This window comes from Agelaius phoeniceus, chromosome Z (assembly GCF_051311805.1).
Source record: "Agelaius phoeniceus isolate bAgePho1 chromosome Z, bAgePho1.hap1, whole genome shotgun sequence".
Lineage (NCBI taxonomy): Eukaryota > Metazoa > Chordata > Aves > Passeriformes > Icteridae > Agelaius > Agelaius phoeniceus.
Genome location: NC_135303.1, coordinates 59498500 through 59523929, shown reverse-complemented (window position 1 = coordinate 59523929; position 25430 = coordinate 59498500). Strand labels below are relative to the sequence as shown.

Sequence of the window (25430 nt, the reverse complement as noted above, 5' to 3'; positions counted from 1 at the left end):
TCTCATTTGTAGGACAAAATGGAAGTACTCAGTTTGGATTCTAGAAAAGTGGTCTATTTAATGTCATTTTATGAAGGTTTGCAGCGTATTGTCCTGTTCACTGAAGATGAGAATGTATTTAAATTGACATACGAAAGTGTAAAAGCAGAACTAGCAGAACAAGAAATTGTTCTGTCTTTGCAAGATGTTGGAATTTCATTGGTTAATAATTATACAAAACAAGAGGTGTCCTACATTGGAATTACAAGGTAACTTACTTTGTGTGGAACAGTATAAAATGTTTAACTTCAGATATTTTCACTCTGTGTATTTCATTTTGGCTTGTGCTGAAAGAGCAAATAGAGGTCTGGGTTAATAGTGTTCAAACCTAATGACTACATTTTCCTGCTGCCAAGAGAAATGCTTTCACTGTGTTTTGTTCTAATGCATATGCTAACTGTATTTAGATGTATGTGGTTTTGGAACGTGTATTTGTAATTCTGTGTAGCAGACTTCCCAGTACACTGGACAGAAAATATTTCCTGTCCAGGTAGTTTGAGAAGTGATAAGAGAGTTTTAAGGAGCAAAGTCTGCAAATAGTTTGTGTCAGTGGGTATTGTTATCTTCACTACACAAGCAGCTGAATTCTGCATTGGAAATTTTGATGCAAAAGCTTGTAGGTCCCTTTAGTTTTGGTTGATTAATTATGGTGGTCCATGGCTCTACTGCTTGGGTTTTACTATAATTATACATTTCAGATGGAAGCAGAAAAGAAATTAGGTAATGCTTTGGAAATGTGTGCTATCATATATTTGAACAGAGGCTCTTTGTAATCATTAAGGGACACTTGAATATAATTGCCATAATCCACACACTTCTTTTTATTCAGTTATGAGGTTGACAGAGTGAGAGTTGTTTTTTCTTGATTAATTCTTTGCACTTTACTGAAGAACAAACAAGCGTGAAGTTCTCATACACATAGGCTTCACATAATCATATCCATAATTTTCTAAGAAAATTCCAGTCCTTGCCCTCACCTGAGAAGCTGTGCTCTGATATTTAGGCAGTGGAAATACTTCATTAAAAGTGGCAGCTGATTGCTGAGATTCACAATAGTGTTGAGATTTCACTAAATTTGTTTTTCTTTGAAAGCAGTCATCCATAGTAATTTGTCTAGTGCTTATAGTTAGTTTTATTTTCTTGTCAAACCCTGATGAGATGCCAGATTTCTTGAAAATGGATGGCAGTACTGTTGAAATTGGCTTCATTGTTTTAGGAGCAAGGAAAAAACCCTAAAACCCAAAAACAAAACCAAAAAAGGTGGAAAGAAAAAAAAAGGAGGAAACTCTCAACAATCAAGATAGTACTCTTTTTTGTAGTTGTTGTTTTGAACTTCAGCTCACCTTTGTTTTTTCTGCCATTGATGTGTCTCAGTACAGGCACAGGTATAGGTAAAAGAGGTTAGGTGGCTGTGTCTGGAAAGCTACATATTTTTATAGTCTAGAGAGTAATTTGCGGGAAGAAGTATCTTCTACCTGCCTGATAGTGTTGGTTTGTGCCCTATTTTATGCTTTAAGTTTGACTGTAAGGTGAAGTCAAGCACAGAGCTTTTCACAGAAGCAGTGGGAAGAACATCTAATGCCCTTTAAGGTTGTTTAATTATTTGCATTAATAAAACTGAGAGACAGAGGAAAGGATAGCATTTTTAAAAAAACAAACAAGAAACAAACCCAAAACTCCCACCATGAAATCAGTAGAAGAAACATGTAAAACAAAACCACCTCTTGATTTTAGATGGAAAGACTAAATAAAGAAGCTGTCAAAAATAAGACACAGTGCAGGAGGCATTTTATCTTGACTTGAACTTTTCAATTTGTAGTAAATTTAAAACGCCAAAGTAATTGCAGGACTATAAGCAGAAAACTACATTGAGATTGTAGGACAATGGATGTCAGTGCTACTTCTTTGATGGAGCTTCCTTAGTATCACTACATACCCATCTTCATCAAAGTGGGGAGTTAAACACACTTGTTAACTTTTTTTTTTCCCCATCATAGTGGAGAGACTGGCTTCTCTTTAGTTCCAAGAAGGCAGTGCATGATTTGGGTCGCTTCTGTTTGCTACAGTAGTGCTTTATGTTGTGCTTTCTCATCCCTAGTTACAACATATTAAAAGTCACACTGAAGTAGGTGTGTTCTTTGTGTTCTTGAAGACTTGTTTTCAAAAAGCTAATACTTCTCTTTTGCTTCTTTGTTTTGTTTTCAAAGTTCTGATGTGGTGTGGGAGACAAAACCGAAGAAGAAGTCAAGATGGAGACCAATGAGTGTTAAGCAAATTGATAAATTAGAACAAGAATTCAGAGATTACAGTGAGCTAAGCCCTTCAGAAAATAAGATTATTGAGTTGGAATCGAATGTTTTGGTAATACTGATAGTTCTCTAATTTTGTTGCTTATATGTATGCACAAGAAAAAGATAATATATCAATTTTGCTGTCTTTGATAAAACTTACGGTAAAATTTGAGATGATTGATTTGCCTACTTCATTTGAAAACACTTCTTTATCTCTGTATTAAAAAGTGCAGGAAATATTCCACAAACTTGATATATTACTACAGACTTTTTGTTGTTAGTGCCTGACTTTGAAATTGAGGTGTACCATTTTTGGAGCTTGTAGTACTAAATATGTGTAAAACTACAGTGAGGAAGGTTTGCATTTGGTTCATGTGTTATACCAGTAAATATATTAGTTTGGGGTTGATTTGTTTGTTTTAGCCTGAAATCCTGTATTTTCAAAACAGCTTGTTGTGGAATGATTTAGCTGTCATTCAACCACATAAGATTGAAAAAGAAATTTCAGAAATGATTCTGGGATATAGAAGCACATTATGCTTCAAATGCTCAGTCCTTGTGTATGGATGAGTTCTAGGCACTCATTAGAAATGTGCTGTAGGAAAATAAACACTGGATAGATAAATGATCCAATGTTTATGCCAGTCATAGTCCATTACACTGTTCAGCTTTTCTTCTAGATAGCTATGTGGTAAATGTTAGTAACCCCCAAATAATGCACTACTTTGTAGTTTTATTTCTATTTTTAATTTATGGCAAAATTTGTTTGCTTTAAATAGAGGGAAATTATGACATCTAACTTAAAAGGTTCAGAACTTTTACTGCTAAGGTTTGCAATATTGGTGAACAGTGTAAATTTTCAAGTATATGAAGCAGGATTTTAAAACACTTCACATACTAAATTTTCTCTAATAATAATACAATAGGTATGTTTAACTCCTAATGGAATGAACATGACAATTCAACAGCCAAATGAGATTCCTATCAGAAGAAATTATCTGCCAGCTTTAAAAGTGGAATACAGTTCCTCTGCACATCAGAAGTCTTTCAGAATTCAAATTTACAGGATACAAGTGAGTCATGTCAAAAAGTCGTTGTTACTTATTCTGAAGAACAACTTTATGGAAACTTGGGTTCATTTCTAGAATTTTTTGGATTTCTCATGTTTTCAGTTTAATAGTAAGCATTGGCTTTTACATCAGTGCTTCTCAATCTTTGAAAATACTACTTAAGTGCTTCTTGGAAAAAAAGGAAGACAAATATGACATTTCATAAGAAAAATATTTGGCATTCATCTTACTTGCTTTTTCTTGGAGCATTTCTGTATAACAAGCAAAAAGAGAGGTGAAATTTCTAGTCTTGTTATGCTCAATATTTCAAGAACAAATCCTTTGCAAATCTTTTGTGGACCATTTATTACTATCAATTTGAAGAAGCTTTTCTAAATTATTAGAATTTAATTATTATATTTTGAAAATAGATATATTTTAAGTACAGTAGTGGCTTTTTTCTGCTTTTGGATTGGTGGAAGGCCACAGGTAAAGATCGTATCTCTAGAGTTTGTCCTGGTCTTAAAATATTTCACTATTGAAAAGCTAATGTGATGCACCTTGTCCTGTCCTTACCCCTACTAGATACAAAACCAGATTCCTGGAGCCATATTTCCCTTTGTGTTCTATCCTATTAAACCTCCAAAGTCCATCACCTTGGATTCAGGTTTGTTCTAGTTTAACATAATCCTTCCTTTTAAAACAAAAGATAACTTGCTTGTACTGAAGTTAATAATTTTATCAGATTTTTCACTTTTATCAGATTTTTCACTTTTATCACTTTTATCACTTTTCATTTTTATCAGGTGAAGTCTGCATGAGCTTTCTGACTACAGATAATACAAATAATAAAAGTAGAAGTAAGGAAGCAGTTACCTACAAAGAAGATATACAGAACACTATTTCAACAGTTAGCAATTAACAGAAAAAAAGAAAATGTCTTTGTCATTATGATACCTTTTAAGAGCATCTTTTTGGCACATTACTTAATTGATTGTGGAGAACATATGACATGAAAGTTACTTAATAAATTTAAAAGGAGGTTTTCAGTTCAGACCACCAGTAAAATTTAATGCTGACTAATACATGAGAAGATTGGTCTGTTCATAAGATAAGTTTTGGTAGTTTTGATGGTAGTGAATCTGTTGCACTGTTTCTGTGCTACTTACATTTGGAGTTTTGGGGCAGTGAGGATTCACTTGTCGCCTTTAGTCTTCCACTATTTTCCTACTGCTCTAGTATCATGCAGTGCATATCCTAGTAATCTATCTGAAGTAATCTTAGCTACCAAGAAAAGAAATGTGCCTAAGCTCAGAGTTGTTAAGTGAGGCTTATAAGCTCTCCAGTTGGCAAATTATATTTTGTATGCTTTTAGGTAGCTTTCTCCATTGCTTGGAGCATAGAGCATAGAGCTCAATGTTGCTATACTACGTGATGAGCTGGAGTCTTTCATTAATTTTTTTACACTGAAGTCACTCGGAAAACCTAAGTAATATCAAAAGGGATTCTGGATAGAGACAAAGAATACTGCTTGCAATTTTGTTCAGAAGCTAGTGAGATGTCAGTTGCTCATTCTGAATATGATTGGTTTTAAGCTGCATTGCATGAATCTGCAGAATTCATTTTTGTTTGTTTAGTTTACATTTTCGCATCAGCCATGGGAAAATCTTATTCCATGACTAAAGAAATGACATAAATCTAATATATCAATATTAACTTGCTTTTAAATGAAAATGGTGCATTTTCAGTTAAATAGCATTTTGATGTTCCATTTAATCCTTGTCTTCCTATTACTTTCTGTTCCTGCTCTTTTCCCTGTCTCAGTTGTTTACCAGTCATATCCATTATGTAATCCTGTTGTGCAGGATTGAAAAAACCCTGAATGTATATTACATTTTCATAAAAAAATCTTATGAAATTATGTATGTCATATAACAATCTGTGCTGATCTCTTTTTATTTGACAACTTTACAGCACCTAAACCATTTACTGATGTCAGTATTGTCATGAGAACTGCAGGACACTCACAAATATCACATATTAAGTAAGTATTTTGACATGTTCCATCTCTATTGCTATTGGATACATTATCAAGCTTTAAAATTAAAAATATACAGAGGTAAACATAATGAAAAGTAATTTTAACACAAACTCAGTCTTGGAATCTCAGAGCATTTTAACAGAGGTGAAAGCTCAGTGTCCTTTATTATCCATGTAACTGAAGAATAAATCAAGGATTTTTAGATGTCTTTTTAATGCGTGTTTTTAGTCATCTTTATTTAGAAAGGAAATCTGTGTATAGTTGTGCTATATACAGTGTTAAATGCTGCTATGTGTTTAAAATGGTTTTGGTTATTTGGAAATGTGTTTATATTACACCTAAGTGGGAAGCCTTCTTTTTGCCTGCAATGATGAATCCCTCAAAAACCCCACAAAACAAATAAAAAAAGAAAATCAACAACAAATACACGCACAAAAATACAACACCCCAAAACAAAAACCCACACCAAAATAACCCACCAAAACCAGTACCTGAAGTTGTGTAAGTGGTCTAACCAGTACTAAACTTTAAGTGTTACATGTTTTTGTAGAACACCTTAATAATTATTTTTTGTTTCATGTGCAGGTACTTTAAGGTTCTGATTCAAGAGATGGACCTCAGATTAGATCTTGGCTTCCTGTATGCAGTAGGTGAATTCTTTACACAGACTGATGTGCCAAGTGACCAAGAGGTAGAAACCTTTTGTTGTTTGAAGATAAATAGATTTTAAATCTGTAACAATTCAACTTGTATTTAAAAAAAAATTAAAAATTATTTTTCTGTGTCCATATCAATGGTTGATATAGTAATATGGAGCTGTGAGGTTTTCATTTACTGTTCCCTGTCAGATAGTAGACTCCGTCTTTCATGCTCATCCTGTATGGTATGGAAAGAAGGCTTTAAATGTTGTAGTACAGGGACAATGAGAGGAGTTTGTACATGAGAGTATAAGTAGTATTAGTCAATGTATTGTCATCAGTGAAAAATGACTAGTAGTTTTATATACTCCAAATATTGAAGAAATATCTTTTTCAAATGCATTTACAGCTACAACTTTTTGAAAAGGATGTTGAATCTCTTCAAGAAGAGCTAATGAGTGTGTCATCAATGGATACATCACAAATCAGCTTGTATGAATACTTCCATATATCTCCAATTAAGGTATTCCTTTTTCACGTTATAGACTGAGTTTGCTCTCTGAAAATGTTTTGTCTTGTCCAGGATAGTAGGCAGTGGAAATTAAGATTGAAATGTACTGATTAAAAAAAAAGGCCAAGAAAGTATTTTCATTGTAACCACTAACTTACTATTGCATTCTTATGGCTTACTTTATGAGTAATTTTTTTTCATTTTATTATTTATGAGTTCCTTGCAAAATGCTCATTTGTGTACACACAGGGTATTATGGATTGGAAAATTATATAATTTCTAAAAAACATGTATATGAAGGGTAGGAGATTAGTGTGCAGTTAACATTATTACAACTGTGATAGGACTTTATAGGCTCTATAACAGTTGTTAAGAGTCTCTCATCTATCCATGGGAAGTAGATCAGAGAATGATTTGAGTTGCACCTCTTTGCAGTATCTTGTGAGATGTTAGAAATTATATTTGACAAGAAAAAGTGCAGGGAGGAAATGGGATAGAATAAATGGGCTCAAGTTTTTACTAAGAACTTAGTCTTCAGTAGTTATGGATTGAGTGACAATGATTCTGCAAGGTAAGCTGTGTATCACTGAAATGAGCTACAGTTAAGCTCTGTTATAACATAATGAATGTTGCGTGATATTGTCTTCAGAGAGTCAGAAACAGGCATAACTTCCTTTAATCTGATTTTGAAAATGGCTGGATAGATTTCTACCATTTTGTGCCTGAAAGTCATTTGAGCAATTATCCTGAATGTTGTTCTTTTCTGACTTCTTTGAAACAAATGCTTTGGTTATTTCAGGTGTGCACAAGTAGGATTTTTCCTGTATGCATATTCCAGTAATTATTTGGTACCTGCAAAACTTGTGTTAGTATTTATTTGTTTTCAAGGTTTTATTTTACATTCTTGCTTGGACTCTATGCTGTGTTGTCATTTTCTGTCTGCTTTGATTTTGGGTATAACTTAGACAAACAAAATGTTTTAAAAATGACTTAATAATCTAAATTATATATGAAAGAATCCAGAGACCATCTCTGAAAACAGAAGTAAGCAGATTATTTTCTCAAAGGTAGTTTAAATTCTTCACTTCGTCTTTAAATGTCAGTGGGCTTTTTTTGGCCTACATTATGCATTTGTGTACTCTGTTACAAAGTCAGACTGGTTTCAGCCAGACTAGAAATGTCCTAACTCAAATTTTAAATAATCTAAAAGATTATAAAGATAGAAATATCATACAACTAACAACTAACCATGTTGTTTCCCAATCTCATTTTTATCCTTCAGTTACACCTGAGCTTTTCACTCAGTACGGGTGGAGAAGATAGTAACAAAGAAGAAAGAAAGAATGAACTGATACCATTTCAGTCCTTGAATCTCCTGCTGAAGAGTATAGGGGCCACCCTAACAGATGTACAAGATATTGTCTTTAAGTAGGTTAAAAATATGAATGTAAAAATCACTCACAAAGATTATATCAATATTACATATGTTTAGTTTTATTTTGTACTGTGCAGTAAGGATTTACTTTTTCTCTCTTTTTTTAGGTTGGCATTCTTTGAGCTCAGGTATGACTTCTGTACTACACAGCAGCTTCAATCATCAGTTGTAAGGCATTATTCAAAACAGGTGAGAATAAGAAAATATCAACATTCCAATAAATTTTTATTTTGAAACTGCTACTGTGCACTTTCATTCTATTAAACAAAATAAAATTTACTTTCATCCTTGTATTTATATACAAAGGTTAAATAAATGCATACAAGCCAATTACTCATTAGTAGGATTTTATTGCCTTGCCAGGTGGCATGGATAACAAAACATCTTACTGGAATAGATAGGGGAAGCAAACACGATGGAGCTCTGATCAAACATGATTGGCATTAAAATGCGGATGCAATTTCTTGGACATTAGTACTATTCAAATCATAGTACCTTTTTGGCTTTTGTGTGCTGTTGAAAGCCCTGTCATCCAGTGGAGAGAATCCAACAAAAATACTTTTGCATAAAAGAATTAGTCCTCTCCATCCATCATTAATAATGAGGACCTACTGTAATGCTTTTAAGTAATGTTATTTCTTGGCTGACATAATATGGTTTACTCACTGATTTTCTCATCTTTTTATTACAACTACTTCTACTTCTCTGGACAATTTTGAGGTTTTTATATTTAAGTCATGTTTCTTTCCCTGTTTTAATCTGAGATACTACACTGTTTGCCTTTGTTTTAGTATAATTTAGGAAATATTTTCTCTAATACCTATTCTCATTTCAGGCTATTAAACAGATGTATATTCTTATTCTTGGCCTTGATGTGTTGGGTAATCCATTTGGATTCATAAGAGGCTTGTCTGAAGGAGTAGAAGCTTTTTTCTATGAACCATATCAGGTAAAATTCTCCGCTGCCCTTTTACAAGTAGATAGATAGACATTGTATTGAAAATCTATATTAATACTTTCTTGGTTTTAAATTTAGATTTAGAATTGAAAATTTCAAGTGAAAATGCCTGGAAAACTCAAGTGAGAGTAAAAAGGACAGAGATGTCTACTTAACTATCAAAAGGCCATTTCTTACAGTTCACACCTTAAAATAAGTATTTTGCTTCTCCTTAAAATAAGCAAACTTCGTGGAATTCATTATTATTCTAAAATTGTCCGTCTTTCACAGGAGCTTTTGTGGGTGCTTTCACACTTTATCACTCAGTGTCATCCTGTTTTCCTCTTTGTTACATATAAATCCCAATAAAAATATATAAGGCATACTATTCAAAGCTCATTCTGAGTGTGTCCTTTTTTCTCATAGGGAGCCATCCAGGGTCCTGAGGAATTTATAGAGGGAATGGCACTAGGACTTAAAGCACTGGTAGGGGGTGCTGTTGGTAAGTTTCAGTGCTGTGATGGTAGTTTGCCTAATAGTAAACAATAGAGCCGAGTATTTGTAAATTGCATTAGAGTTTTAATTTGTTTTATATTCCAATAGGTGGATTAGCAGGAGCTGCCTCAAGAATCACAGGTGCTATGGCAAAAGGAGTAGCTGCAATAACTATGGATGAAGATTACCAGCAAAAAAGGAGAGAAGCCATGAACAAACAACCCACTGGTCTGAGAGAGGGTATCACTCGTGGTGGAAAAGGACTGGTTTCTGTAAGGAGGAAAGCAAAAATTTATTAATTTTATGCAGGCAAGAGTACCAGGCACTTGTTGTGTTCCCCAGAGAGTTGTTGGTTTTCAATTTTTTTGAGTTAGTTTTTTTTTAGTTTCTTAATTTTAATTTTAGTTTTGCAGGTGTATAGCTACAATTAAATGACAGTTGTATAGAAGAATGCAATAGGATAGAAAAGAAGGTAGAAACTGTGAGGCAGGTGCCTCTAATTCTGTTGGCTTGTAGTGAATTCTAGAATACTCCCAACACATGTACTTTTAGGCTATGAACCAATGAAGTAGGAAGAAAAATGTTAAAAATGAAAAATATTGTATGGAAGCATATTTGTAATGTCTGTTTTGTTTATCCTGGTAGGGTTTTGTCAGTGGCATAACAGGAATAGTTACAAAACCTATAAGAGGTAAGTTTGGTCTTGATGCATTAACTGTTCACACAATGGTGAATTTTTGATTTTTGATGAGCTGTTGTAAATCAGAGTTATAAAACTCTTTGTCAAGATTTTATATTTCTACTGACTTACAGTTTAAATGCTGTTTACATGAACTTTGTGTGGAGACTACGTAGTTATCAAATAAGATTTGTAATTAAATGGTTAATAAAACTTGTTAAGGTTTTAAGAGAAATTCTGTGGTTTATAATGATTTACTCCTTTTAATGCTTTTAGGAGCTCAGGAAGAAGGAGCAGCCGGTTTTTTCAAAGGTGTTGGAAAAGGCTTAGTTGGAGCAGTAGCTAGGCCCACTGGTGGAATCATAGATATGGCAAGCAGCACATTTCAGGGTATTAAGAAGTAAGTAAAATAAGTGTACAGAATATCATATGGCATGAAAGACACAATAGTAATACTAGTAGTACCTTGTGTCTTCATATCACTTCTATGTTATTTGCATAATAAATAGGTAGCTTTTTAACAAAATACACACTTGATATAATTTAAAAACTACAGACACAAATCTCAGCTATTTGTAGCATTACTGACAAAAGCTAGTTTAAATGTCTCAGCAATCAGACTTCCTTCAGCTGATGATTTTTAACTTTTACCCCAAATAAACAGGAAAAAAGGACTTCTCAGATATGTTCAGTTACTTTATATATTATTACTCCTTTATGAAATTAGTTCCAAGATTACTAGATGATGCCAGTCTCAGAACTATGTTAAGACTACATTTAAATATTGTGACAGTCTCACTTTAATAAATTCATTGATGAAGATTATTCTCCACTGTTATGTGCAATAAAGGAAGAGACAGTTTTGAAGAGGCACTTGGTATCTTTAAATACAATTGTTCAGTGGCCCTGTTCTTAGTGAGTTGGATCACTTCTGTTACCATAAGAATGCCAGTCTCTTGTTTTCCTGTTCAAGTTTTTTGGCAGAGAAATTCAAGAAGAATTATCAGAGAAATATGGTACAGTTCTATTCTATGTGGTACAGTTGTCTTTACTTTTGAAGTTTTGAAGTGCAGTAGTTAGACACTAATTAGATATTTGCAGATATGTTCTGCTCTGTGCCATCTAATTTGATAATTGTTATTCTTGAAAATAGATTTCCATAATGTCTGTTAGTATGCCAAAGTGCATATATAGACAGCAATAGTTGTTATACGAGTACTTGAATTGTATACAAAATAATTTAGTTCCTTAGCTAAATAGTATAGTTGAGTAGAGATATTGATATGTATCTTAAATTTTCTGCTTTGTCAGGGTTGCAGATTCATCAGAAGATGTGATAAGCCTGCGACCACCTCGCTTCTTTGGTGAAGATGGAGTTATTAGACCTTACAGATTAAGAGATGGAACTGGAAGTCAAATGTTACAGGTGAAGAAAATGAAAGATAAATTTTTGACATAAATTTAAACTCATCTTACATAGAAATAAATGCTTTAGAATTTCTCTCTTCCTAAATTCCCATTCACTTCTTTCCTAGTAACTCAGTAGCCAAGAATTTAATTTCTTACACACGTAACCACACTGGGGATTTGGCTGCTGTGGTACAATTTTTGAGGGAGACACCATAAAGTAGATCAGTATATTTATAAAAGTTTATGCACAGAGCATTCTGAACAAAGAAAAAGGTCTGTATGTGCAAATGAAAAGTTTTATGCCTTTAATTTTTTTTTTGTGAAAATGGTTGATAAATACACATAGTTTTTTGAGTAATTTTATAATACGTAGCTTAAACGATGACTTTTAAGTCTCAATTTTGTGTAAAACAGCATTTTAAAGACACTTTTAAGACACTAGAAATAGTTGTATTTATGTCATACTGAAGCCTTTGAAAGAACATTAACAGTTCTGAAATTGAATACTGTTTGCAGGAAGTATATGCTGAACAGCCCTTACTTTTTAATGATTCATCTGCCATTTAAGCAAATTTGACTCAAAAATTACACACAGAAAGGAAAGTAATTTCAGTTGTGACACACACAGCTTACTGAGTTTCTGTTTTTTCTTTTTGTTAGAAATAAAACTTCTTTCTAGAAATGTTCAACCATAACAAATAAAGTAGCAATTAGTGATTGCATAAATTTAAACAGAATTTTAAAAATACGCATGGAAGGATTCACAGTGCTACAAAAATATTGTACCAGAATAACCTTTCTGGAGAAGTAAATGAGAAGGTAGTAGCCTTTGGAGAGCATTTTATGACTAATTTTGACTATTGCTACAGCTGTTTGTTCCATGTTGAGTTCCACTCTTGTTTCGGTTTCTCCTGCATTTCATTAGTTTGTCATTCATTTTCTGGTAAAACAGGATTGATCTGTTGGGGATTCCTTAGCTACGTTCATTGTTCCATTCACTGGTCATGTAGTTCAGCCAACTGTGAAAGTGCTTTGATAATAAATACTATACCCGTGCCTTTCTTGTAAATGAGATGGCTTTAACCTATGCTCTCCAATTTATAACTGGTGTCATTAAGCCTTAACTACCCTCTGCCCTCTGCTAGTTAGAAGCTACTACTGATGGATAACATAAATTTGTTACTAACCTTTATCCTCTTCTTGTTAAGAAAATTTTCAAACATCCCCTTGTCTGTTTTAAAATATATTGCTAAAACAAATGCTAGCAAACAGTCAGCTCTAATGAGCTGGATTTACATTGCTTCTGCTTCTTAAATTGGTACGTTTTTATATTTTGGGTTTTTTTCTGAGAAACCTTTACAAAAATCTGCCAGGTAACTTGTAATTTCAATTTTTCTGTATTGTATGGCCAAGTACAGTAGCTTCCATTATAGAAATTAAAATACATTAAGGCATGGCCTTAATAATGTAATGCCTTTGATATTTCGTGATTTGAGCCACCATTTGAATGTAGGTAAAACTGAAGGATTGGTAGCTTCTTATTAGTTTTGCTATTGATGATTCTAAGGCATAATTGCTCTTGAAGAAATATTTTCAGAGCTCCAAGCAGAGTAGACAGGTCTTCCTATAGGTAGTCAAATAAGAAAATAGAGATTTGCATTTTTTCCCCAGTCATTAAATTCTGCTATAGGATATTTCGTGTCTTAATTTAACCCTTAAGTATACTAATGTTTTTGGTTCTTAGTGTTTGTGGTTCTAGAGCTGTTACTTTGTTTTGCATGAGACTCAGTGTGTTGCATGTCCACTATTTCAAAGAGTTTGAATAGAATAATATTTTCTTATGGATAAAAAGATTTCTCTCCCCTTTTGCAATGCTTCTTTGCATACAGCTGACTGGTCACACAGTGGCCACTGTGTTGTAGCTTTTCAACAGATTGCAGGATTAGGTTGGAATAAAACTTCTTTTGGTGATTTAGAGATTGTATATGCTGATCAAAGGAAATAGGATATTTTGTGTGCTCATACTGTGCCCTACACTTAGGCTGTCACATCTGAATTTCTGTTTTCTGTGGTTTTATTTTGCTTTAATTAACAAACTTGCCAGGCAAACTAGTACTTTTAAACTAATACTTCTGCTTTCTTCTTCCCTTACCATGCTTTCAGAAAAGACAGGCCTACAAAGAGTGGACTATGGCTCACAGTAGTAGTGATGATGATGAGAGTTAGGATAATGTGAATTGTAACAGATATACATGGCCTTTGTCACATTCTTCTGACCTTTAAGTTTTAAATGTTGCTGCTATAATTCCCGCTGAGAAATCGGGGTTTTGTGATACTAAATTCTTACTTTTTAAACTGTGAAAAAAATGTGGGGATAATAAAATGTGTGATGATGAGTGCTAGGCAAACAAGCAAATAATATAATAAAGATAGTCTTACAGATAAACCCAGACATTAGGTAAAATAGTATTGAATAATATGAAGAAATAAGTAATACCATGACTTAGAGTTTGTTTCCAGATGTATTTTATCAGCTGTGTTTAATGTTTTTTGCATTTATATAAGTGTTTAACAGGGTTTATTTACTATTGCTTTAAATGTGTTTAGTAAAACTTTACTGATTTGTACAGTCCTTATTGGTGTTAAAATGCTGTTTGACTGTTTATTCAATTACTCTTTCAAAAGTATTTTGTCTGCTTTTCTTCTTAACAATAAACATGTCTAAAGTATATCTAAAATGGATTCATCTGTTCTGTTCCAACATTATTTCTCATGTTTCCTGGAACTAGGTAGTGTAAGACCACTAAATGGCTTATAAAGGTATTTAATGTATAAAATACATACATTTTTCAAGAAATGTTATCATAAACTTTTAGTTTCTTATTTATCATTTGTTTTACCATAGTTTTTAATACTTAATTTGGGTAGCTTTTGGTATCCTTAAACATGTGAAATAACAGTTTATTTTGGTTTTTATTTTGACTACAAATTATTTGTTTTGTAAGTCAATATTTTTATTTTCATAGCAACAAAAAAAAGTAAAAAATCTGCTCCAGAACTAAACTCTGTGTAAAAACCACAGACAGAGGTAAAAAAAATACCAGAAGTTCTACAAGACATTGTGTAATAAAACATACATAATATGCAAAAGTGTTTAGTTTTTTATTTACCTAGACATTGGGGGATGAGGGGAAAGTGTGAACACTGATCGACTGCAATTTGGTATTATAAATTCTACCAAATACCTTTACAAGTTTCTGGTTTCTTAAAAAGGTATTTATTCTATATTCACGGAAATGCTTGCTCAGTTTTCTTGTTCTTTTTTTTGTGGTTTGTTACTAAATTCAGGTTTTTGTGTTGCACTTTAAAGATACCTTGTAATAGATAATTCTGAACCTGTATTATAATGCAAATTAATTCTTCTGCCACTATCTGGGCAGTTGGCATTGCACTGAAACAGTAAGAGCTTCTGAAATGTTTGCATATTCAATGTGGTAATGTTATGTCTTTCATTGTCTATTGGCTTCCATTTACCAAAACTCTGGGGGAAGTACCCTTAAAATTGTTAAGATTAAGATTCTGGCACTGTGCATTCAAAAACTGCTATTTAAGGTGATCTCTTGGTCAGTTACCCTTTGCCCTTAATGTCACAGAGAAAAAGGGGGACAAACTAATTTTGGGAGATGGTTTTAGCTGAAATTGCTGATGCTTATGAGTGCTACAGGTCATGTGTTCCTATTTGTTTTGTAATGCTGTCTCCTCAAGAGGTTGCCTTGCAGAAACAAATGAAAGGCTCCATTGCAGTGTGTTACTGCCTGAAACATTGTGGAAAGGATTTTGAATATTTCAGGTACAAATCTACTTTGAAGAAAGAAATAATTTTGCTCTTCAGTTCTGAAAAAAGACACATGATGTCAAAAAGTTGAGGAAATTGTTAGGTGTAACATAATGGAAAGGTTACTGTGACATTTAATTAACTTTACTAGGTTTTGAAATATTGGAATAATGTTACTTAACGTTATCTTTTTCCTTTGTGCTGCTTTACTGCAATTTGGTTTTTTATCCTATAAAATTGTTTTTCTTTTGTAATGACCAATCTTGCTAGAAAATGCATTAGAAATGTCATAATTTTTGCCCCAAAAATTGACCTAGGTTTTAAATTTTTTTCACTTAAAATCCTACAAGTTTCTTCAGAACATGGAGGCAAAATTAGTACATGAATGTTAGTATTTCTGGGTCAGATATTAACGAATTCAAGTTACAGTGCAGTATAAATGAATTTGTTCTTTACTTGCTAGATTAAAAGGTTGTAGAATGCTAAATAAAAAAAAAAGCCCAACAAAATGAACAACTCCAGTTGGAGTTTACAAATATGATTATATGCCCTAGAATATTTTGTCTCTTTGGTATAGTTCTATTTTTCTATTTTTGAAGTTTTTGTGTTAATAGAAAATATAGTAATTCTGTGCAAGTATTTTACTAGTTTCTCTCTTGAGTCTAGGCTTCTCTGAACATACATAGAAAAAGAAATAAATTGGATCTGTGGATATGGGGATTTGGGAAAACAAGAAATTTTACTGTCTGGGATACTTACTTTCTCTTTAGGTCTTGGGACAAAAACTATGAAAACTAATAGCAGAAACTGATGTTCTTTCAGGATGGAAGAATGCCCAGAACTAAAACAAAAACACTGAAACATTTAGAGGAGATTTAAAATATCGTAGCAAAAAAGAGAGACCTCATTTTCAATTTTTTTTTCTTTAATTTAATGTATTTTAACAGTTGAACTTTTGGCTACATAATTCCGCCATCCCATTCCTTTTAACTGTTGAACTGAATTTGAAGTCCACACATTTCAGTGTGTCCCTGAAAATTCCAAGTCCAAGTGTCCTCCTTTTGTCTCAGATTGCTAAATTTTGTGCTGTTGACAAATTGATAATGCAGCTTTTCCCAAGAGTTCAGTTTTACTCTTACAGTTACTTGTATAACTTCCTCCTTGCTGAGGTGAATAACTCGCTGTGCTCTTTACCTTTGATGTCATCCAGTATATCCCTTTTGTTCAGGCCTCTCTGGTGGTCTGGTTTTCTCAAGATGCTCTGTAGGCATAGGTCAGTGCCAAGGGATACTTTAGACTGTTTTGGGGATTCATTTAATAGACTGTTTATGCATAAATTGTTATTAGTTATTTCCAGAAGCAACAGATGTGTGAGGTCTTGGCCTGCCAGGAAATAAAGCTGAAAGAATGGGTTTGCTTTTGAAGCTGAGTCATTAGCAGTTGCGCTGTGCAGTCAGTGGTTCTCTGTGTCAATGTCTACCCAACTTCAAAACATGCAAAATATTTTTGTTATTATTATTTTTAATTTTCTTTTATAACTAGTGAGTTTGTGATGATGCTTATACTGTGTTGTATAAGGTTGCTGCACAATTATGTTGCTTCAGAGAAGACAGTCCTTCAAAGCTGTGCTTCATTACCATATCCTCTTGTATTGGAGGTGTTCAGCTTTTGGTTTAGTGATTCTTTTTGGTCTTGAGCTTCGTATCAGGTAGGATGTTGAAATTATTTGAGCAGCCCCTTGTTACTTAGCATTCACACTTTGGTCTGCCAGGAAGAACATCTGACTAGTCAGAAAAGTATGTCATGCTAATTCTTGCTGTCTTTCCCTCACTGTTCTTGGGCTTGATTTCAAATCAAAACATAAATATCCATGTCCTGAAGTACCCTAAAACTGAGGTTTCACTTTGCAAAATTACATTCTTTATGAAGTTCAAAATAACTTCATTTTTAATTGACATTGTCGAGACTCTTACCAGGTATTCATTAATGCTGTCTAGCTTGCTGGTCCCTTTACTCACTCACAGATGTTAAGATCTGTCCTGCTCTGGAAAACCTTGTCTGTCTAGGTTAAAGGAAAAAGCAGGATCCTTACCACTTAAATATGCAACATTTGGGTACTATTGCAGAGCCATTGCCCAGTCCCAAATAGAAGACAGTTATGGGAACCTGTCTGAAACCCGTTGACACTGATTGTTCCAGAGGAATATGGAAGCCTGCATTACTCAATTTCATTTTTACTTGATTGTGACTGAAGCGTAAAGGCAATATTCTTTAATTTCCCTGCTGATGAGTCATGCTTCAAATGGTATGAATCCAAGAGTTGTGGTTGTATTGGCAGGAAACAGAACATCTAGATGTGGTCATCATGATGAAAGTGTAGATCAGTATGGTTTCTCCATCTCAGCTGCTCAAACAAATTCTCCTGTGTATTCAGATCAAAAATTTATTAAGATAATTCTGCCAGTCATCATAGGCAATTTATATTTCTGCTGTGAAATAGAAGTTTTGCATTCTGAAAAAAAGCTGCTGTCCTAATTTTTATTGTCTTGGCTGTAAGATGTTAAATGTTAACTATGACCACAGATTCCCACTGATTTTAATAAAAACCAGGTGGATTTGGGAGTTAATGTTCAGCATGGCTAAACAGAATCTGAATACCGATACTAACACATCATGGACATTGCACATTGCTTTGTGTTTTGTATAATGACATTGCACATTAGGATAATTGAAAGAGGAAGTAGGTAATAAAGGATTATTGGTGGTTATTATTCATAAATGATGAAAGAATTTTGCATGGTGAAAAATTCATGTTTTACATGTTACTTTTTATTTAACAGTTTTTCCCCTTTTTTTCACACTCATTCAAGCTACATCTATGAAGTCACTTAGGAACTGGTTAGAACTTTTAAATGTTTCTGTGAGGAAGACTGGATAGGTAATAATAATACCAGGTTAGCCTGCAGAAATTAGCAATTCCATAGCTTTTGAAAAAGTTACCTTGTAATTTGAGCTGAAAGATGCATTCAGGGTTGGAGTTTCTAGCAACGACAGTGGATTGCCTTCAGAATTCACACATTTGGACAGTAACCAGTTCATAGGGAAATACGCTGGTAGTCCAGATGAAAGTTAATTTGAACATCAAGAGAGAACAGATTTCCAACCACTTTTTAAGCAGTAACAGCCTTTTCAGTATTTTTTTACATACTATTTCATCTGAATGAGTTCAAGAAGGTTGTCAAACATTCTGACTTAAGTATCACACATACTACTGGTATTTTTTAGAACTATTACCAGGGGATTCATAGATTTTAATTTTTGTCTCCACTACTTAATTTTGCTCTGTATCATTTCTAACTTTATCAAAGGTCTCTTGGCTTGCTTCTCATTACATTAAGAAGGTGTGGTGTGATTAGGAATCTCTCCAGGTGCAGAGATACCACTTCTAAGATATTGAGCATATTTGCATATATATGCATAACTGATCACTTTTACAGTTAGATTATTGCAGTGACATTTGAGTAATTGTACTGCAGGTAAGAATTTGCAAAGGAGGGGATCTCTTATTGTGTTACTTCATGCTTTACAGCTTCTGGAGTGTTATTTTTTAATAGATTTGCACATACTTAAGCAGGTGATTAAAATCTTTTTAATTTGAAATACAGACATTGCATTTTAAAGATTTGTATGTGTTTTCTTCCAATGTTGAAACTAACAGTGAACAAAGAATGACTGATTAATGTTACTTTTCATAGTTTTCCATCACCAAACAGTGGTCCAAGTTGCTGTCTTTCTCCAAACAATAGCTACATACCATAAAAGTTTTAAGAACTATTTATGCATCTGTATTGAGTGATCAGTTATATATCGTTTTATGTTTGAGTGGTATAAGGCACTTTGGTAGCAGAGTGCAGTAGTGAGCTTGTTACAAGAATTGTCAGCAGTCTCCCTCTATGATGTATTCCCAATGAATAGGTAAAAGTCTAATGCTAAAAAGGATGAAGATTGGAAATAAAAGGTAGAAAAATACAAAGGCAGAAAATTTAAAAGTAGTTACTGCTTAGCATTAGCAAGTGTTTGTTCCCTTTATAAATAGTCTGTGCAGCATTTCCTTGTGTTTTATTTCCCAATTAACGCCTGTTGTCTACAAAACTATAAACACAGTTAGTTTATGATTTTTGATTCATAGCTAACAATGAGGGCTAGTTATCTCAGTGTGTGCCACATGGCACATGTTTGGAAATCTTATAGAATGAAACACTTTTGTAGAATTTGGTATATGTTTAAATATGTTTGGTATATGTTTAGCTTTTGTTTAAAGTTGTTGCTTGTGCAATAATTAAGTACTGTACTTGCATAATAATTTTCACAATTCCCAATCTCTTACTGTAAGCTGAGAAAATTACAGCAGGGGGACTTGACTAGTTGAAAATTAGCTAGCAATCTAATCAGAAAATATAAAGAGGTAACCCTCCTTTCCTAAGTCCCACTTAAATGGGATTAATATTTGGATTGAGAGCCTTACTTCTATGCTGTGCAAAGCATAATGTTACTTTCTCCAACATGGGAAATCTTCTCCATCCTAATAAGGCTAAATTGCTAAATGCTTTTATGTACACTTTGAATAGAACAGAGATACTGGTTATTCTGTGTGATATTTGTATGTTTGGTCAGTAAGAGTAATTTGTGTCATTGTCAAAGTGTCTTACAGTTAAGTGAAGTGCATTTTATATGTATTCTGAACCACCCTAGCTCTTCCCACACGTTTCTTTAAGTTCTTGTTAGCCCTCTCTTCCATTTCCCTGTCTTTCTTTCTAGGCCACTAATGAAAGGCCATCAGTGTACAGACCTAGACCAGTAGGCTGACCTGTGGATCATGTATCCTATTCATGCTGTTCATCGTCTGTCCATACAGCCTCCTTTGTCTTCTAACCATCCAGCGTGTTATGTACTGGAATGTAGCAGGGGCTACCTTTTAGAGAGGTTTTTTCAGTTATTTATTTATTTATGTCTAAGCAGGGAGATACACATTTCAGAGGCAGAACAACACCTTGATAAAACTTGAATAATATGTTTCCAAAAATTAAAAAAAAAAAAAAAAGCTTATTTTCCAAGCCCTTAGTTCCTCATTTTTTATGCCATTCTTCTTGTGGAATTCTTCCTGCTCCTGACAGTAGCTCTTGCAGCAATAAATGCAAGCAGCGACTTATGTAAGTAGGCGTGTGACCAATAGCTGTGATTTTGTAGCCTGAAAGAGATGGGGGAAGAGGAATAATTGGAAATTTCTAAGAGCTTTTTCAAAAGCTCTCCTTAGGATAACCTGCTACTCAAATATTCATGCTTTTTAGTCGCGAAAGAATCAGTATCTTTGGGGAAGAGATAATTTTTGAAAAGTGTGCAAGTGGAATTATCCACACAGTCAAATTTGAAGTTTTTTACACTAATTAAATGTCTTCATCATTTTACTGTGTTGGGGAACACATATTAAAGGACTTTACTTTCTTAACTGTTTTCTGAACTAATCTAGATATTTTAAAAACTTTTGCATACTTATCTGAAGCTGTATATTTGTAGTTAAAACTTTATTGAATCATACTAGTTTGTTCTAATCTGGTGTTGCTTCCAAGTTGTAACAGCTGGGAAGCATGCAAGCAATTGTGTTGCTATTCCAACCAAGATGCAGCAATATTAATTCGACCACTAGTTTAATCACTTGCTGCTCAGGAAGTCAGAAATCCAATGGTTGCCAAGTCATGTGAGAGGTACAGGGCTTCTGTTTTTAAAAAAATACTTATCTACTGTCATCAATATTTTAAATATATTGCTCATTAGAAGTATTCTGCTACAGTATTCACATTAATTTAGGAAATGGTTTAGTTAATGAGTAAACAAAATAATGTAGAGGAATGCTAAGTACTACCTCAAGTGCATTATTGTTAGTCGCACTGTCTACATGATAATTAATGGTGCTTATATACAGCTAGGTATAGATTTATTCTCAGGGTTAATTAGTCAATGTTTTGGAGGCAATGCAATAAAGTCAGAAAGGAATCTTTATTTTGTTTATTGTCTCAGAAATGTATTAGTTAGCAGAAGTTCTGTGTATATCAAAAGTATACTTTTTAGTCCTGACATTTTTAGAGAAGTTACATTATTCCTTGTCAGTTTTGGTTAGGATTGATTTTTATTTACATAGATGTATTAACTCTAACCAAGTAGTTATGAACATTAGCTATTACAGATGTTAGTTATATTTTGACTTAATGAAAGTAGCCTTTTATTTAAAAGTCTATGCTTTGTGCTTTGTTACAATTTATATTTTTGGAGCATAAATAACGTTTATGCACAAAATTAGTACATTGCTAGCATATTCAAAGCTATAAAACTTCTATCTCTTTTAGAAAATTGAAAATGGAAGATTTGCAAAACTCAGATATATTGCACATGCTATGGTCAACAGTACAGATCTGTTAATGGTAACAAAAAGGTAAACAGTTTTGACTCTGAATAATATGTACTTAAAACAATCATAAAAATGTGCATGCCTTGATGATTGCTGATCAATAACTGCACTGTCACCATATATGTAGACAAAATAATGGGGAAGGCACGCCTAGTGTGCTGGTAATAATCTTCAACAATGTCATTGTTTGTAGTAGGAGAGTATTCAGTGTTATTTCTCTTCTATTTAAGAAGGGAAAGAAGTACTGATTTTAAGATTGCTTTAGCTGGATTTGTTATAAACTGGGTTAGGCTAAAATTACCTGAACTATGGGATTCACTTACAAAGGTGTATTGAAAGAAATAAAGGATAATATAGGAACAGTCAATATCTAGCAGTAGAGTATGGGGCATCCTTCTCAAATACAGCTTGAAATAGTGTTACAGTTTTGCTATGAAACACAGTATTTTAAATGTAAGAGGGAGTTTCAAAATTCACTCTTTTGGAAAGTGTTCTGTGTAGTTAGAGATCATGAGATGAAACCTATTTTGCAATGACAAATTAATTCAGTAGAGAAAGGGTAACATGACAACTTCTAAGTGTTTTTACATTAATTTTTAAAACTACTTTTATTTTCTGGTGCCTAGTGGTGTGTTATTTGTGACAAAGGGGGCATTTGGACAGCTGACATGTGAATGGCAATACACTTATGATGAATTTACCAAAGAACCATTCATCGTTGATGGTCGAAGACTGCGCATTGAAGCCAAGGTACATTACTTGTAGCATGTTTTGTTGTCTTTCTTTGTTACTGTTTATGAAATTGAACTTTGATTTTCTGCTCACTCAGCTGAGTTCTTGATCTCCTTTGTATCTGAGATGTACTCAGAGAAAGGAGTTGAAACTTGTCATGAGTGAACTCCTCAGATAACTAGTCTCTGACTGTTTTAAGCAGCATAGTGACTTGGTGATTGCAGATGAGATTTTTCCTTGAGCTGTAGGAATTTTTTGTTTGTATGCTCCAGTTGATGGTGTATTCATAGTTGGAAAAATGCTGATATAACAAAAGGCTCAGAACATTGCAGAATATTTTTATTATGCTCTCTGGGGCATATAATAAGGTTTTATTGTCTTCAAAACTTACGATAATGACAAATATATTTTCCCTTTCTCTACAAATTGAAGAATGTTGCTCTTAGTTGCAATTCTTCCTTTAAAAAAAATCCTTAAAATTCTTTTCCCTGATAAGCTGGCAAAGGACATAAGGAGAAAGGTGACTACTAATGGCTATTTACAGAGGCACTTTCTTAACAAAAAATCTTAAATTCTTACTGATCTGTTAACTGAACTTAGTTAACTGAACTTCATTCAGTAAGTTTCTCTGCCAGTATTTTGTTTCTGTTTTTAATAAACTGCATATGTGTAATTACACATATTGGTTATCAGGACAGTCTTGATGGTGCAAAACGTCATGCAGTTTTTCACTCAGATTATTTGTTTCTATTGCAGAGAGCATGAAAGGCAGAGCCATATTGGTTTGGAATCCTCCAAACTGGATTTCTGACTGCAAGTGAACTTTTACAGGATGAAATAATTCTTAGCGTTTCTGCCATTTCAGACAATGCTGAATAACATATCCATCTTTACCCCTACACAGCAGTCATTTCAGAATCCATTAACATGTCTGCAGTATGCTCTGTATTGAAATCTATGATTGAAAACTGTATTTTGCAAATAACTCCATACGTTTTTCTTTCTGAAGCTTAAGTCGTTGTTTCCACTACTTGCAAGTCAGTATTGGTGGAATGTCCACTCAAGTAATGACTTGAAGAATTGCAAATTAAAACCTTGGGGAGTAATGGATTTTGTTACCACATATACATTATCTCCCTTCCATTCCTACACACGTTTATAGGCCCTTATCCAGGGACTCCATGGTAAAAAGGGGAGTCTGTTACTGCTGGAGTGTTCACCCTACTGAGCTTTCATGCAGAAAATGGTCTCTCTCAGGGTATGTGCATGTGATGCCAACATACTCAGATGACCTTTCTTGGTTCACATGGCTGTTTGAACCATTATAGCTGCCTTGATAGTAAATAGCATCGTGGTCTTAAAGCCTGAAGTAGCTAACTTCAGGTTTGAATTACTGTTTTGGTTTTGCTTTTTTTTTTAGGAACGAGTTAAGTCTGTCTTCCATGCCAAAGAATTTGGAAAAATTATTAATTTTAGAAGTCCAGAGGATGCTAAGGTAAAGTCAAAATACAATTAAAAATATAGTGGTAAATTTAACTTAAAAAGTGTAACAGAAATAATCTTAACCTGAAACTATGTGTAGTTAAAATTCAGTATTTCCACATACCTGTTACAGACATGGAGATAGCAATAATCTACTCAGTACTGAATTTCAAAAATAGTCAATTCCAACATGAGACTTTTCTATGCATAAATCTTCTGAATTACAGCAGTCTGACAAAAGATTGATTAAACAGTAGTGCTAACAAAAACTAAACAGTCTAGAATATGAATTAGAATAGTATATTTTAATAGACCAAAATTATTTGTACTCCTAGGTGGTGGGCAGGGGTTGGGTGTTACTGCTGTGTTCTTTAAAATACAGGGTCTTTTTAAGAAAATCCTTAATAAAAATACCAGTAGTTTATGTGATGCATGATATTGCAGCTATTTTTATACACATTTTTGGGACATCTTTATTTTGACATCATTCGTTTTGACTGCAACAGACAGTAGGAGCAGTTCAGATCTGCTACCAGAAGGTAGCTACTTGTCAGAGTTCTGCCTTGTTTTTTAACTAGTGTAGCTAGTAATTTTCACCAAAAAAATGCATGAATCTTCAGCGTATTTCAGAGGGGTGTGGTTCCCTGGAATCATGGTTTGAGACAGCTTGCAAAAGTTGCATTCTCTTATTAGTTTAAGTTGCTTTTGCATCTTCTCATCAGTTTAGGTTCTCATCAGATTTTGTCTTTCTGAAGGTAGTTTCTAGTTACAGATAAATGGTAGCAGTTAACTCTTACCTCAGAAAGGTAAGGGCCCTGTGCTGAATTTCACTTGCCTCTAATCTTCGGAAGTGCTGAGGTTTATGTTTTTTTTCTTCTTGGCTGTGTGGAACAGGGGTGGGCAGTGCTGAGATCCATTAGTCTCTCTGGGAGAGGAATCCCATCTATGCCCCTGCTAAATCAGGAACTATTCCAAAAGTGAAATTAGTATACCATATTACATACACCACAAGTCTTGAGTAAGGCAAAGAAATGTAAGAAAAATGAATACACCTTTCACAAAAATATTGGGGTGTTTATTTACCTAGAGAGGTAAATAAAAACACAAAACCAACACAAATGTTCATATGAGGAGATAGAACCTGATACAGTAACAGGTTCTGATTTGTAGTAACCCAATCATCTTTCTTCAAAGCGGTATGCACACCTTTTATGGCAGACCCTCAATATAACTTCATGTCCTACTCTAGATTTCCATCTCACTGCCCCCTCCCCCAAACCTCCTTTTTTTTTTCTTTAATACTCTTGGGAAATTAATTTCCCTTTTATATGAACATTCCTTAAAAGAAACAAGATACAGTTAAAGAAAGCTTTTTTCCTAAGTAACCTGCTGT

General features: G+C 33.7%; 1 protein-coding gene across 11 annotated transcripts in view; it reads left to right on the top strand.

The window, feature by feature from the left end:
* VPS13A (vacuolar protein sorting 13 homolog A) overlaps positions 1–25430 on the top strand; it is a 108241-nt gene that overhangs the window by 79581 nt on the left and 3230 nt on the right. For 7 of the 11 annotated variants that reach the window (XM_054651745.2, XM_077171810.1, XM_054651744.2 and 4 more), the window contains 18 exons: positions 13–248; positions 2247–2400; positions 3257–3403; positions 3965–4046; positions 5354–5423; positions 6006–6111; positions 6468–6581; positions 7852–7997; positions 8112–8193; positions 8840–8953; positions 9368–9443; positions 9545–9708; positions 10082–10127; positions 10392–10515; positions 11427–11541; positions 21762–21847; positions 22450–22573; positions 23976–24050. In XM_054651745.2, coding sequence (XP_054507720.2) covers positions 13–248; positions 2247–2400; positions 3257–3403; positions 3965–4046; positions 5354–5423; positions 6006–6111; positions 6468–6581; positions 7852–7997; positions 8112–8193; positions 8840–8953; positions 9368–9443; positions 9545–9708; positions 10082–10127; positions 10392–10515; positions 11427–11541; positions 21762–21847; positions 22450–22573; positions 23976–24050 — 2061 coding nt within the window. Of the gene's footprint in view, positions 1–12; positions 249–2246; positions 2401–3256; positions 3404–3964; positions 4047–5353; positions 5424–6005; positions 6112–6467; positions 6582–7851; positions 7998–8111; positions 8194–8839; positions 8954–9367; positions 9444–9544; positions 9709–10081; positions 10128–10391; positions 10516–11426; positions 11542–13688; positions 14676–21761; positions 21848–22449; positions 22574–23975; positions 24051–25430 lie in introns of those variants that run through there. The other 4 variants (XM_054651755.2, XM_054651747.2, XM_077171812.1 and 1 more) reach the window with 2 other exon arrangements.